The sequence below is a fragment of the Podarcis erhardii genome (assembly GCF_964252035.2).
Source record: "Podarcis erhardii genome assembly, chromosome: 11".
Classification (NCBI taxonomy): Eukaryota; Metazoa; Chordata; class Lepidosauria; order Squamata; family Lacertidae; genus Podarcis; species Podarcis erhardii.
This window is the reverse complement of record NC_138501.1, coordinates 21,111,150-21,126,784: the sequence shown is the minus strand read 5'-3', so window position 1 is coordinate 21,126,784 and position 15,635 is coordinate 21,111,150. Positions and strand designations below refer to the sequence as shown.

At 41.5% G+C, this 15,635-nt stretch overlaps 1 protein-coding gene across 2 annotated transcripts in view; it reads left to right on the top strand.

Moving 5' to 3' along the window:
• The window catches only part of FER (FER tyrosine kinase), a 132,935-nt gene that overhangs the window by 104,062 nt on the left and 13,238 nt on the right, over positions 1 to 15,635 (top strand). For both annotated transcript variants that reach the window (XM_081880453.1, XM_081880452.1), the window contains exon 13: positions 8,910 to 9,064. In XM_081880453.1, the coding sequence (XP_081736579.1) occupies positions 8,910 to 9,064 (155 nt within the window). The remainder of the gene's footprint in view (positions 1 to 8,909; positions 9,065 to 15,635) is intronic.

Genomic DNA, 15,635 nt, shown 5'->3' with positions numbered 1-15,635 from the left:
GACCATTTTGGTTGCCCTCCTCTGGACACGTTCCAGTTTGTCAGTGTCCTTCTTGAACTGTGGTGCCCAGAACTGGACACAGTACTCCAGGTGAGGTCTGACCAGAGAAGAATACAGTGGCACTATTACTTCCCTTGATCTAGATGCTATACTCCTATAGATGCAGCCCAGAATTGCATTGGCTTTTTTAGCTGCCGCGTCACACTGTTGGCTCATGTCAAGTTTGTGGTCAACCAAGACTCCTAGATCCTTTTCACATGTACTGCTCTCAAGCCAGGTGTCACCCATCTTGTATTTGTGCCTCTCATTTTTTTTGCCCAAGTGCAATACTTTACATTTCTCCCTGTTAAAATTCATCTTGTTTATTTTGGCCCAGTTCTCTAATCTGTCACGGTCGTTTTGAAGTGTGATCGTGTCCTCTGGGGTGTTAGCCACCCCTCCCAGTTTGGTGTCATCTGCAAATTTGATCAGGATGCCCTTGAGTTCATCATCCAAGTCGTTGATAAAGATGTTGAATAAGACCGGGCCCAAGACAGAACCCTGTGGCACCCCACTAGTCACTCTTCTCCAGGATGAAGAGGAACCATTGATGAGCACCCTTTGGGTTCGGTCAGTCAGCCAGTTACAAATCCACTGAGTGGTAGCATTGTCAATTCCAGCATTTTACAATCCTGAAGCAAAGTTCTTAACCTGAGGTACTATTTCTGGGTTAGCGGAGTCTGTAACCTGAAGCGTATGTAATCTGAAGCATATGTAACCCGAGGTACCTATAGATCCCTTTCACTCCATAATTTTCCTACCCAAAGATGTTTTCTATGTATGGTTAATCTTAGCAAAGCTATGCCTTCAGATAGTTTCATTAATGCGGAATTTCCTATAGTTTGTTCTTCCTTCCTTGAGTTTTCCCTTCATTTCTACAGCCTAGAACAGCCTTCATCATGTTTTCAACTACAGCTTCCAACAGCCCCATGCTGCTGGAAGTTGTAGTTCAAAACAGCTGTAAAGCACTGAGGTGGTGAAGGCTGGCCTGGAAAATGGTCTCAAACAGCATTCTGGAATTTCACTGCTGAACCTAAGATACACAGAATGGCTTACTTTTGCATCTCCTCTGCTCTGAGCTTCTTAGAAGAGGAGTGGTTTAAGTGAAATAATGAACTTGAAGCATCTTCAAGCAGCTGTTTAAGTGATAAAATGATAGGTAGTACCATTAGCTATGTTGTATGCCAGCGACTAGCAGCTGTTCTACAAAGCATATGCAAGGGTTGTTTTTTTCTTGTAGAGAACCACCCCAGCTATTATATTTGTTTCCATGAAATAAGATGTTCTACCCAAGTTGTCAATACTGCATCTATTTGATTAACCTATCCATACATAACCCTGATCCCTATCTTTTCATGTTCTGAACTGAGGCTGGACTTTGATTGTGATTTGGAACTTAGTCTTTCATGGTATTGATTAATTTTTGTAATACTTCCATTAACCTTTCCACCATCTGCACAATACTTTATCGCTCTTGGGTGTAGAATTTGTTCTTTAAAATCTGTAGTAGCCTTCTAAAAGAAAATTCTCATCACGCCAACTCAAGCCTAATCAGGATGCAATAAAAGTGTTCAAAGATAATTTTTTTGCCAACATTGTGGTAAAAATCATAAGGACATTCGAAACGCTTACAATTTAGGGCCTTTTTTCTTTAGGGGGCTTCTCTTACTCTGATTACTCATTCCTCCCAACGTGCAGTAATCTTTTGCAACTGCAACAAGCCCAACTATTACATCTAACTTTGCTATTTTATCCCTGCCATCACACATCGTTGAGATAGAAAAAGGATACAATGACCAACTTATGTTAGGATTGTTTTGAGTCTGTGAGCTCTTTTTAGGTGCTTTCATCAAGCTCCTTTGACCTTCATACTTTTCCAAATTGCATTCTGGCAGATGTTAAAACTTTCATGTTATCACAGTATAGTAGACTCAGAGTGGGACTCTAAAAATGCTTCACCTTAGGTGGAAATCACCTTTGAATGAAAACACATTGTTCTCACTTTTTGAGAATGTGAGTGCTGATAGCCATTTTTCCCTCTTGATATTAAACTGAATATCTGACCTTCTCTAACAAAGGGATTGTGTTGGCAAAATGATTGTTTGTTTTGTCACTGGAACAGACTTTCCATTCAGTTTTTACCAAAACAGTAAGCAGTGTTAAGCTAATGTTTGGATTTTCTATATGAATGGCAGTGATTTTTCAGTGTACTTGGGAACAAAACAAAAGACTGAGCACAAAAATTTGAACCTTGGCATAAAGGGCTGTCTTGTACATAGGGATAGGGAGAAAAGAATCATTTTGGGGTGAGTTTTTACTCTCTCATTACACAATGTCGTGCCCTCAGATGATGACGATGACGATTTATTACATTTCTCTACTGCCCTTCATCTGAAGATCACAGGGTGGTTTACAATTTTTTAAAAAAACAAAACCATACCATAATAACAAGCAAAAACAATAACCTCCCTCACAGTTTAAAAGTCCGTAACTTGCTTAGTTAGCCAAAGGCTTGGGAGCAGAAGAATATTTTTGCCTGGTGCCTATAGTTATGTAAGGAAGATGCTAGACGAGGCTCCCTGGGGAGAGCATTCTACAAGTGGGGAGCCACTGCAGAAAAGGCCCATTTTTGTGTTGCCACCCTCTGGACCTCTCAGGGAGGAGGCACACGAAGAGGGGGCTCAGAGGATGATCACGGAGGCGTTGCAGTCCTAAGCTGTTCCAGGCTGTATATGTCAAAAACAGCACTTTGAATTGGACCTGGAAACTAATTGGCAGCCAGTGTAGTCCGGCCAGAATCTGTATAATAAACTCAAACCATCTTGTCCCGGTGAACGACATTGCTGCCAAATGCTTTGCTTTCTCTGGAGGCTCAAGTGACCTCAGTGGTGCAGACTGCCTTCCACCCCTATCAGAACAGGGATAGCCTAACTACTGCTGTCTATTCAATGGATCCAGAAGTATCCCTGAGCTGTGCACCTGCCCCTTCAGATGAAGTGTAACCCCATCAAGAGCAGACAATCTCCTAGCCATCCAGTCTAGGGAACCACCCACTAACAGTGCCTCAGGTTTTATCTGGATTAAGTTTCAGCTTGTTGGCTCTCATCGAGTCCATTACCGAGGCAAGACAATGGTCCACCTGCAGGTGTAAAGGACAAGCAGAGCTGTGTGTCATCAGCATATTGCTGACAACGTACTCCAAACCTCTGGATAACCCCACTCAGTCGTTTCATGTAGATGTTAAACAGCATAGGCGGCAAAACAGAACCTTGAAGAACCCTACATTGAAGACTCCAAGGAGCTGAAGAACATTCCCCAAGCATCGTCCTCTGAAAATGTCCATCCAAATAGGACCAGAACCACCACAAAGTGGGTTGTATAATAGATTATAATAAAGTATTACCAACTGGCACCACTTTTGCCTATCAAAAAAAGTGGTAGTTTATAATTTGAATATCTCATTTCTTATTGTATGGAGCTTCTAGCACTGGAGTACTTAATGCACGAAATTCTAACTGCTAATTGGGACATGTTGTCAGATGATATGTTCACTGTATCCAAAAAATTCCACCTGCCCAATTTATTATTTTGGGTGATTTAAATGCATGAATTGGGGCCAACAACCAAAATACTGTATCCCAACTGGGCTTTGAAGGAATAGATAGAATACCTACCCCACTGTCTGTTCCCTGCTCCTCTAAGGCTAGATTAACTAACAGAGCAGGGTTAAAACTTATGGAATTTTGTATTGCCCATAAAGCAGTTCTCTTAAACGGACTGAAAACTTTCCTGGTGACGATAAATTCACGTTTATCTCGTCAAGGGGTCATAGTGTAGTTGATTATTGTATCCTTTTCTCTAAATCTACACTCTGATATTAACTTTTTTTCTATTGGACTCCGTACAGAAAGTGACCACTCACCCTTACTTCTGACTATACAGTGCGACCCAGCAAAAAAGACCTTGAAGCTTGGTAACTCAGATCAGGCTTCTCATAGTATTCTGAAAAGGATTAGATGGTCCCCGCAATTCGAAGGGCTGATTGCCAAATTCCTGGACTCTGACAAAATGTTACATTTGAGAGCAACCCTTACTAACTCACATTCTATTAAGGTAGTAATAGCAGCTTACTCCCAAGTAATAGACTTGTGTGGAACAATAGCCAAGCCTGCATCTTTACCCCGTCTAATCGCTCCCCTTGGTTTGACCAGAAATGCTATACAGAGAAAAGATCGCTCAGAATATACAGAGAAAAGATCGCTCAGAATATCGTTCGGAGATTTTCACAAAAAGGATGACAAACACACACACACACCCCACATTTTGCATGTAGGAAGTTATATAATGAACTTATTGCTAAGAGTACTTAATCAAGTGGTCTTCTCAGATCAGTATGCATCATCAGCGGTTTGGCATATGAAGCAACATTTCATGAATAGCAGACATGGATCATGAACCTAAACATGAAATAAGTGCTAATGAGTATTCAAGACTTTAGAATCAAGGACTGTCTGGTTATGAACTTGCCAGGTAAACAAAGTCCTCAGCTTGCATCACCACAGGGAAGGAAATATGCCATATCTGAGATTGGATCTTCATATAATACAGCTAAAAATAAAATCTTATCAAACACAGTGCTGAATTATTGAAATTGGACAAAGCTAAGGCATGTTTTTTAAACTGCAGAAAAGAAATATGTTGAGACAGAAAAGAAATTGAATTGCAGACCTTTGTTTCGAGACATAAATGAATTATAGGAAAAAGGTCTTTATTCATAACATAGTCTCATGTTTCGATCCAGCACATTGAAACAATCATAAGGGCAGAAGAAATTTATTGTAAAGTCAGCAGTGATATCACACCGTGTGTGTTTGTGTGTAAAAACAAAGAAAATCACATTATAGATTGAAATGGGAATGATACAAAATCCATCAAAACAACTTGAAAATAACTGCTAGGATATATTCTCCCAAGCGACTGCCTCATTCTTAACAGGTCTGCCAATGTATAAGAATATATTTTTGAATACTTTACTGACATTATTAGTCTAACTGCATCATCTATTAGACATAAAAAAAATTGATTTATTTGGCTACATTTTTAGTCTGTCTTCTCTAAGGAGTTCAGTGTGACATTCACAGTTCTCTGCCCCCCACATAACTCAGTCCATAGAGCATGAGACGCTTGATCTCACAATTGTGAGTTCGAGTCCCGCATTGGGCAGAAAGATTCCTACGTTGCAAGGTGTTGGATTCAATGACACCCCATTGGATGTTGGATTCAATGACTCTTCCAACTCTACAGTTCTATGATTTTAACCTCACAACAACCCTGTGAGGTTAGCTGAGACTGAGAGAGCTGCATAGTTGAGCAGGAATTTGAACCTATGTCCCCCCAGTCTTAGTCCAACACTCTAACCACTGCACCAGACTGGGGCCACATCCAGACATTTTAAACCCTCTTATGCCACTTAAACACTCCATAGCGTCTCCCCAGAAATTTTGGGAATTGTAACTTGTTAAAGATGCTGAGAGCTGTTGAGAGAGCCCAATCCCCTTCACAGAGCTACAGTTCTCAGAGTGTGTGTCCCCCTCCCCCCAACCAATCCCTCTATCCTGGGAACTGTGGAAATTGACCATGGAAAAATATACTTCCTGCCTCAATATGTCCCAGTCTAGGCAATGTGAGCATCCATGCAGATTCACAGCCCATGATGCAACCAGTTGCTATTATTGCTGGCATGTCCTAAAAGGTAAAAGGACCCCTGACCATTAGGTCCAGTCGTGGCCGACTCTGGGGTTGCGGCGCTCATCTCGCTTTATTGGCCGAGGGAGCCGGTGTACAGCTTCTGGCGAACCAGAGCAGCGCACGGAAACACCCTTTACTTTCCCGCCGGAGCAGTACCTATTTATCTACTTGCACTTTGACATGCTTTCGAACTGCTAGGTTGGCAGGAGCAGGGACCAAGCAACGGGAGCTGACCCCGTCGCGGAGATTCGAACCGCCGACCTTCTGATCGGCAAGTCCTAGGCTCTATGGTTTAACCCACAGCGCCACCCGCGTCCGTATCCGGCATGTCCTACTTTTGCCCAAATAGGTTAATGCCACTGACAGTGCTTGAGAACTTGCCTTGGATGGTATAGATTCTCTAATGCCCATCATCCCTTCTTGAAGTGGAACTTGTATACACATTATACAGTCATTTGAGAGGGGCAGTCACTCAGTATGGATATTGTCATGCATGCATGGTGACTTTGCACAGAGACTGCAGTTTTCACATTCTTGTGTCTGCTTTTTCTGGTTGTTGGGTTTGTCAAGAAGTCTTCCTTTGAGTGAGTGATTTGCAAATCCGTAGTAACCACGATATTGCATTCTAATGTTCAATAATTCATTTATTCAAAATGTGCATATCTGTTGCCCTGATGGTAATTTCGTGTCAATACTTAAACCAGTATGACTCTTATTGCCTTTCAGTAGAACAACATCAGTTTTACACCCAAGAAATCACAACAGAAATAGGTCTGTGGCTTGTACCCAGCTTGCATATAAATAACATTCCATTTAAAAGCCTGTATAATTTATAATCTTAATAGTCCTTAAAGAAATCTTAATAATCCTCAAAGACACAATTCATTGCTTATGCATAGCAACCTGCCTGCTAGCAAATTATCTGTCTGTGCTAAAAGCAAATGACAAACTCTTCATAAATCCTTTTCTCAGGAATGACTACTAATGCTACAACTGTAATTCTCTACATTAAATGCCTGTGTTCAAAATAGTTTAATGTTATTTTTTCCTTTGGACAGCTGTGCTCATAAACAAATGGAAATATAAGCTCTTTTATAATACCTTTAAGAGTGGGCCGAAAAGAGTCTCGCTGTTGCAGGATGGCTTTATACTGAGCCTTTTTGCCTTCATTTTTAAATTTTAGTTCCCTTTTCACTAGCACAGTCCTCAAAGGCATTTGAAACTGTGAGAGCAGCCTTGAAATGATAAAGGATTTGAGCTCGTGAGGCTCTGATGTGAAAATACTTCTACTGCAGACCTGGCCACAAATCCAAGGAGCATGTTTTTAATTCTTTTAAGCTGTTGCGAGTTTTCACTAGATTGGGTTTTTATCCTGTGAGGTTTTATTTATTTTGCAATATATTTCTTCTTACTCTTTTGTAAGGCTCCCTGGGAATGCCAATTGGCCACCAAAAGACAAAATACACATTTTAGAAATAATTAACTAAATAATGGTGCTGCTAAGTGCCACAATGTTCTATTTGTTTTCTCTCTCTTCTCTGTCACACATTCAGCTATCAGTTATTTGCATGAACATGTGAAGAGTTAAGTATGCTCACACAAAGAAAAACTAAAATAAAGCAGACCTTGGTAAAGGTCTATGCTGCTTATAGAGATGACCTAAGGGTGGTGGCAGACTAGAGTAATAAATTTACAGAGAAATTTCACACACGTATATATTATATGCTGCCACTAAAATTACAACTATAATATACACCAGAGTGTAGAGTTTCCTCTTATTTGTCACTCTAATTGGCTCATAGAGAGATCTTATAAGTTAGAAAAACAGGTATCAAAGTTAAAAAATAATAATTTTTTTTATACCCCTAGTCAGCCATGAAGCTCGCTGGGTAACCTTGTGCCATTGTTCTATCACTAAAGAGCAGGGTTGTGATCAGGGCTTTTTTCCAGCCAGAACTCACTGGAACTCAGTTCCGGCAGCTCTCAGGTAGATGCCCTTACCATTATAAGAGAACGAGAGGCATTCATGGTGAGTTCCACCATCTCTTTTTCTCGAAAAATAGCACTGGTTGTTATTATAACGGAAGAAGAAACAAGTCCTTTCAGCTCCTGGAAGAAGGTGAAATGCAATTCATGTGTGAATAGCAAGGTGCAGAATTGTAACCTTGAGTTTGGTGTCAGTATTGTGATTGTTATTGAAACCATTGATTTCCTGCTCTTGCAAACAGACAAGCCCATTGAATTGAGCCATGTCTGTTTGTTTCACTTGGAGATATGGGTTATGTTCTCCCTGTGTTTCCATCCTGCTGTTAAACCAGCAGGTCTGGGTTCAATTCTCTATGCAGCTGTGAAGCTCATTGGATTACCTTGAACCCAGTCACTACCTCTCAGCCTAAGGTACCACCTAAGAATTGTTGTGGGGGTCAAACGACTGAGAAGTAAATCCATCAATTTATATAGACTCAACTTGGTATATTTTTGAATGGACTTGAACTGACAAGTGTTATTTGTTGAAACAAATTTATTTAAAATACTTTGTGAGCTATTTGCTAATAAATGGTTATTTTTTGTTCTTTCCATGGCTCTAGCCTTTACCAAAACCCGTAAAAACTTAAGGAGAGGCTAAGGACACCATCTTTAAATCAGAAGCTACATTGGGACTATTGCGGGGGGGGGGGTGGGCTTTGGAGTTTGTTTCTCATTGGCAATCAGTTGGTATGATGGGGAGCATGTGTGAGCCTAAATCATATATGATTCCCCTGCCTCTTCTCTACTCTTGGCAGTTCCAAGAACAAGACTTTGACTTCAAGCTATGCTATCTTCCCACATCAAAACTCATTTACTGGCCTGCACTCTGCTGGAAATAATAACCCTCAAGGGCAGCATGGTCACAGTGCTCTGTTGCCTTGCATGCACTTATTTTACTATTTCAGTAAAAATATTTTATTTTCCAGGAGCCATTATGCTTTGTGATCTTACATTCCCAGTGGTGGATGAAGTTTTTCCCCAGAACAGAAGGGATGGGAGGAAACATTCTTGCACAAGCAGATTTAGGTTTTGAATATAAAAGTACGCTATCGTTTTGCATTGTATTTATAAAGGCTGCATCTTTTTCCACACAGGGACCTTGCTGCAAGGAACTGCCTTGTAGGCGAAAACAATGTCCTGAAAATTAGCGACTTTGGAATGTCTCGTCAAGAAGATGATGGAGTATATTCATCTTCAGGATTAAAACAGATTCCCATCAAATGGACTGCTCCAGAGGCTTTAAACTATGGTAAGGGAATACTGTTGCTAATAGTTTTGGTCCAGAATATGCTGTGTGATGTCTGAAAATATAAAGGAGATGTACAAATATTTGCAAGAAGATATTTTAAGATTTCCCTTTCACTCAAAAACTAGGACACCACAATTAAACCGCGTCTCCTGTCGCTGCCCGGGGCGGGGACCACACTGGGGGGCAGGGCACACCTGTGGGTGCACTCAAGCACCGGAGCCCAGCAGAGGAGAGGGGCGGTGAAGTGTCCGGGTCAGACCTGGTTTACGAGTGGAGCTGCAGCCAGCTGACCACTGTACCCTCCGCTCCCTCTTGGCCAACACAAGGGCGGCCCTAAGGAGAAGGAGCCCCTGCTACCCCATTCCCAAAGGCTGGGCCCGGGCACTGCTTCCCTCAGTGAGGGAGCCTATCGTGGGGTTGCCTGGTTGCACCCCCTCAAAAAATGCCCCCGGACTATGCCCCCTTGCGCACGCACGCACACACACACACCCCACTACTCCACTGCAATTAGATACCAACTCTTTCCCTTAAAGGAATGCTTCATCAAAATAATTAAACATCTCTAATAATTACCATATTTTAAACTTCCATATGAGCTGCTTCCACACAAGCCTCCTTGGCTACTATAATCTGCCTCCAAGGGCCTTCTGTAGTTTATCTTTGGAGGTGAGGCAGTTTAGGAGCACAATAGGGCCTTTTCAGTTGTTACACCCTGACTATAAAATGCTATCACCAGGCTTTCTCAGCAGAGACTGACTCTGATGTATTTTATATTTGTTTGGACCCTAGATGTTTGGTGGGTGTGTTCAAATCTTTGATGTAGATACCATGTATAGTTTTATCTTTGATTACTGTTCTGTTTTTATGTGATACTATTGCATTTTTTTAAAAATAAATCAACATTTTAACATTAGCAGCTCTAGGAGATTATCAACTGAAAAATAGGGTATATCTTTTAAATAAACTGATTAAAAGCAGGTATAGCCATAACACTATGGCTTTGTGGCTAGAGCTTTGTAGTAGATTTCCTTGTAATTTATCCTGATTAGATAAACTTTAACTAAATGAGAACATACGTAGAATAAAAGTAAATAGAAATGAGTAGGAAATTAGCAATGGATTTTTCAGACTTTTATTCTGGAACCTACTACGCAGGTGGCACTGTGGGTTAAACCACAGAGCCTTGGACTTGCCGATCAGAAGGTCAGCGGTTTGAATCCCCGTGACGGGGTGAGCTCCCGTTGCTCGGTCCCTGCTCCTGCCAACCTAGCAGTTTGAAAGCACATCAAAGTCAAGTAGTTAAATAGGTACCACTCCAGCAGGAAGGTAAACGGCGTTTCCGTGTGCTGCTCTGGTTCGCCAGAAGCGGCTTAGTCAAGCTCGCCACATGACCCGGCAGCTGTACTTTGGCTCCTTCAGCTAATAAAGCGAGATGAGTGCCGCAAGCCCAGAGCCGTCCGCAACTGGACCTAATGGTCAGGGGTCCCTTTACCTTTACCTTACTCCTTGTGTTAGCAGTTCATGAATTGTCATAGGAGATGAAAGAAACCGAAATCGCCCCCCACAAAAACCTTTTAGAGTTACTTATGCAGCACTCTTATGGACCTTCCTGCTGTTGTTTTTTTTTTCAAAATAAATAAAGGCACTATTTATAAAGAGGAAAATTGCCTATAACGAGATCAGTTGGTCACAAAAATAGAATAAGCCAAAGTGCTCTTAGTGAGAATGGAGGAATAGGGCACTCTTAATAAGTAGGAAAAGAAGAAACAGCATGTGTGTTTAGTATTGTGAATGGGGTAATAAAGAACTGATTAATAGTTACCAAATAATGGTTTATTTTAGGGTGTTCCTCTGCATAGGAACAAGTTTGTACCATTTAGTTGCTTTCCATTAAACTTGTAGGAGAACTCAATTTTCTTTTTGGAGAGAAAGAGTTTAGATTTTAAAAAACAACAAAGTTAAATGTTGGTGTCTCTCTGTGCCATAGAAAGCTGTGCCCATTGAACCTGTCAGACAGTTGTCAAGGGCAAAGAGTCTCTGTCAACAAGAAATATGCATTTTCTTATCCACGCTCATAGACCAAAAGAGACATTTGAATTTTACTGTGTACAGACAAAATATTCTGTACTGTGAGCAATTTGCATTTCAGCGTTAACCATGGTATTGAGTTATGTCTAGGGATACATGCACATCCCTTACTTCGACCTGAAATAGGTTGTGCTTTGGAAGTGTGTAGTTTCAAGATGAAGCAGGGCAGGGGGCAATATTAGGAGTTCTCCTTTTCAGTTTTGTATGCTATCCCTAGTTGTATTTGCACTGAAGTTACTGTTAAACCGTGGTGAACCTTAAACCAGACTTTGAAACAAGGATTTGAAGCTGGTTAATTCTGGATGGGGAAGGAAGGAAGAGAATTCATAAGTGTTCAAAGTGTGTATAAGTCAATGGGACAATCCAAATTTCTTAACTGTGGTTAAGAGTTCAGGGAACTCAGATCCATTTTTCTACATTAAATGCCTTTACAGTTTATACAAGTGTGCGCTTTCAAGTGTGCTTTCATAAAATCTAATTAGGGAATGATTTAAATACACATTTCTTTGCAAGTTATAACTATGTGTAACACATTTCCAATGTTATGTTTTTACTCACATGACTGACTTGCAGGAGCAATACTTGGAGTAAAACTGTACTATGGGAAGCAGTTCAAAGTACAGTGGTGCCTCACAAGACGAAATTAATCCGTTCCGTGAGGCTCTTCGTATAGCGGTTTTTTCATCTTGCGAAGCAAGCCCATTGACAGCTTAGCGGATTAGCGCTATTAGCGGTTTAGCGGCTTTTAGCGGATCAGCTGATAAGCGGCTTATCAGCGCATCAGCTGATAAGCGGTTTAGCAGCTTAGGAAAAGGGGGGGGAAGGGGGGGAAACCCGCAGGAACTCGCAAGACATTTCGTCTTGCGAAGCAAGCCCATAGGGAAATTCGTTTTGCGAAGCGCCTCCAAAACGGAAAACCCTTTTGTCTAGTGCAGGGGTGTCAAACTCAAATTCATCGGGGGCCGCATCAGCAGTTTGGTCACCCTCAAAGGGCCGGTTGTATCTATAGGACTCAATATGCGCTCAATATAAAAACAAGTGGAGGTTTCCTGAATGCATGTAAAGTGGAGGTTTCCTGTGTAGAACGGCCGGCGCCGCTAGAGGGCAGACGTTCTCTGGCTTGTAGGCTGCCGCGCATGCGCTGAAGAGGCGGCTTTCTTGTGTAAAAAAAAAAAAAAAAAACAAGAATCAAAAGTGAAGGCTGGCGGCGGCTACACATGGCTACACATGACGAGGTCTGGCGGGCCGGATTCGGCCCGCGGGCCTTGTGTTTGACACCCGTGGTCTAGTGGGTTTTCCGTCTTGCGAGGCGTTCGTCTTGCAGGGCACCACTGTATTAAATGTAGGGATCAGCATTTACATGATGTTGCATTTTGAGGGATTTCAAACCTGAAGCCATGGACCCAAATACTTAGAGTTGTTTTTGAGATGTTCTAAACAATATTATATCCCTGGTCCAAACTACAGTGCTTTTGTGAGTCTTAGTTTTCTCGGAACATTTGTATAACTTTGTTCATTACAGTGGTACCTTGGGTTACATACGCTGTGGGTTACAGACTCTGCTAACCCAGAAATAGTACCTCGGGTTAAGAACTTTGCTTCAGGATGAGAACAGAAATCGTGCTCTGGCAGCGCGGCGGCAGCAGGAGGCCCCATTAGCTAAAGTGGTGTTTCAGGTTAAGAACAGTTTCAGGTTAAGAACAGACCTCCAGAACGAATTAAGTACTTAACCCAAGGTACCACTGTATATTCTCATGGTTCTAGCATAGCTTTATCAATTTTCTATGTCACTAATGCATACCACACAAGTATATTATTGCCATGCCTTGGGGGCCTTGCTGAGAAAGGTAATTGAGTCCAGATAACTAACACTTACCTAAGAAATGTATTACTTATAACTAGTGTCCCCAAATGTTTTTAATGGAAGGTGTTAAATTAGTAGATGCCAAGCTTTAAAAGGAGAATATATGCAGACTTACAAGAACAATCACACTACCAGCAGCACAGCGAATGTCCATAATTGCTCTTTATCAACCTGGTAGCCTAATTTAAAACAGCATGAAATGATATTTAGTTTTAAATGCAAACAGAACTTTCTGAGGTCAGAACAGTTAGCATAACCCCAGCTGTCAGTAACATTTATATGTATTTCATTTAGGCTGGTAATGAGCAACATACCTCGTCTTTAAAATATTAAATATTTAGCAGCTGGAAATAGTGTGCCACTGGAAAAAACTTCAGTACTTAGAGGCAGGGGTGACAAGGGAGATTTTAAAACTCTAAAGTGGAAAAGATTGCATACCCTCCAACATTTTTCAGCAGGAAATCGGATCCAGTTATGCCTTGTAAATTCTGAAAAACCACTCCCCCTCCTCATTTGGAAAGAGTTCAAAACCTGATGAACATTCCTAGTTGCGATCATACGTCAACCTGTGAGGTACCTACAATTTGTGAATGAGAAGATGAGGTTCCCAGCATCAAGAATCTTTAAGGACATGTGAACTTGCTTTTTCAGACACGCCCCCCCCCCAAGGCCAAACAAAACATCACACAACAAAGTGTAGTTGGTTCCATGAACAGCACAAGTACATTGCCCTTGGAGCAGCCATGGGTAAGATTGAAGTGCTCCTGGTGGAAAAATCTTGCATCTACTACTCATGTTACATACAGGGCCGGATTTAGGTTTGATGAGGCACTAAACTACTGAAGGTTATGGGGCCCTTTATATGTCCAGCTGTCTGTTGTCAACAACAAATTGTCACTTTTTTGTGTGTTGAATATATGCTATATGGTAATTTATGGACCTAATAGGTATCTAAAGCCATTTGCACATAACAAAACAAGTATTTTATCAAAGTAATTGTTGAACTGAAATACAATTAAGAAGAAGTATATTAATAGTGAAATTGGGGGGGGGCAAGAGAGTGGGGCCCTAAGCTATAGCTTGTTTAGCTTATACGTATATCTGGCACTGGTTACATGGGTAGTCTCTGGGTTGTTCCCTGCACCTGCCACTCTTCCACTGCTTATGTGACTGGTTTCAAAAGTACCGCTGCTGTGGAAGAAGAGGACAAGCTGGCTGACTTAGAAGGCAAACTCATAGCTGTCAACTTTCCCTTTTTTGTGGGAAATTCCCTTATTCCAGCGCCATTTCCCGCTGCTTCCCGCTGCTATCCTGGATTGTTAGATATCCTGTAGACTGTCCCTGGGACAGGTGAGGCTGCTCATCCCTTATTTTTGAGGCTGCTGATCCCTTATTTTTGAGGCTGCTGATCCCTTATTTTCAAATCTGAAAGTTGACAGCTATGGGCAAACTACCTCATGGAGGGTTCTGTAGGGAATCAAAATAGGTGTACAGGAATTTTGACCTTTCCACAGCTGGTATCTAATAGTGTTTTCCAACGAAGCTGGATGCTTCATGTCTAGACTTTGAACTTAAAGCCAGGGCTCTAATGAATACAGTCCCATCCTGTTCCTCTGAAGAACCCATAGCATATGCAGACAGATGACTCAAAGATACAGGTGATGCCATAATGTCTGCTATGGAAGTATAAGGGGCTCTGTGGTGCACTATAGAGATGGTGAAACCCCCAAATCATCTCAGAATGCTGGCCCTAAATAAATGCGTATCATTTAACCGCAGTATAGGATTTATGGGGACAACTGTGGGTAGCACCTTGTATCTGATTTGATTTTGATGTAGTGATGTCCAAATTGATTGATTTCAATGAATCAGCTGGTTTCAGTGTGGAGCACATGGGTGATGATCCCTTCACTTGTCATTGGGAGGGTCTTCACACCTGACCGCAGTACCTCAGGGACCGCCTCTTCCCACATAAACTTACCTGGACCTGCAGTCATCTTTTAGTCTTTTTTTATTTATTAATTTTTTATACCTCCCTTCATCTGAAGATCTAAGGGCAGGTCACAGCATAAAAATATAAGATTAAAACCCAAAATACATAATAAAAACAAGAACAAACCAAACCAATATCCTCCTCTTTCCCTGCCTCATTGGAGGCCCTTCTTCATGTGCCTCCTCCATGAGACAACACAAAAATGGTCCTTTTCTGTGGTGGCTCCCTGCTTGCAGAATGCTCTCCCCAGAAAGGCTCACCTGGCGCCTTTGTTACATATCTTTAGGAGCCTGGCAAAAATATTCCTCTTTTCCCAAGCCTATGGCTAATTCAGCAAACTATGGGCTTTTAAACTGCCGGGGGAGGGGGGCGTTGTTTTTGTTTGTTACTGTGGTATGTATTTCTGTGTTTTCATATTGTAAACTGCCCTGTGATGTTCAGGTGAAGGATGGCATAGAAATGTAAAAAAAAAATACATAACATTAAAGTGCTGATTCTCTGGTGCAGGGGTAGCATAGCTACTACTTTCCATAAGCCCCAGTCAGCACAGTCAATGATCAGGGATGCTTGGAGTAAGCTCAACAAATGAAACCTGGTTAGTCTCGGCGTAGCCTAATAATTAAAAG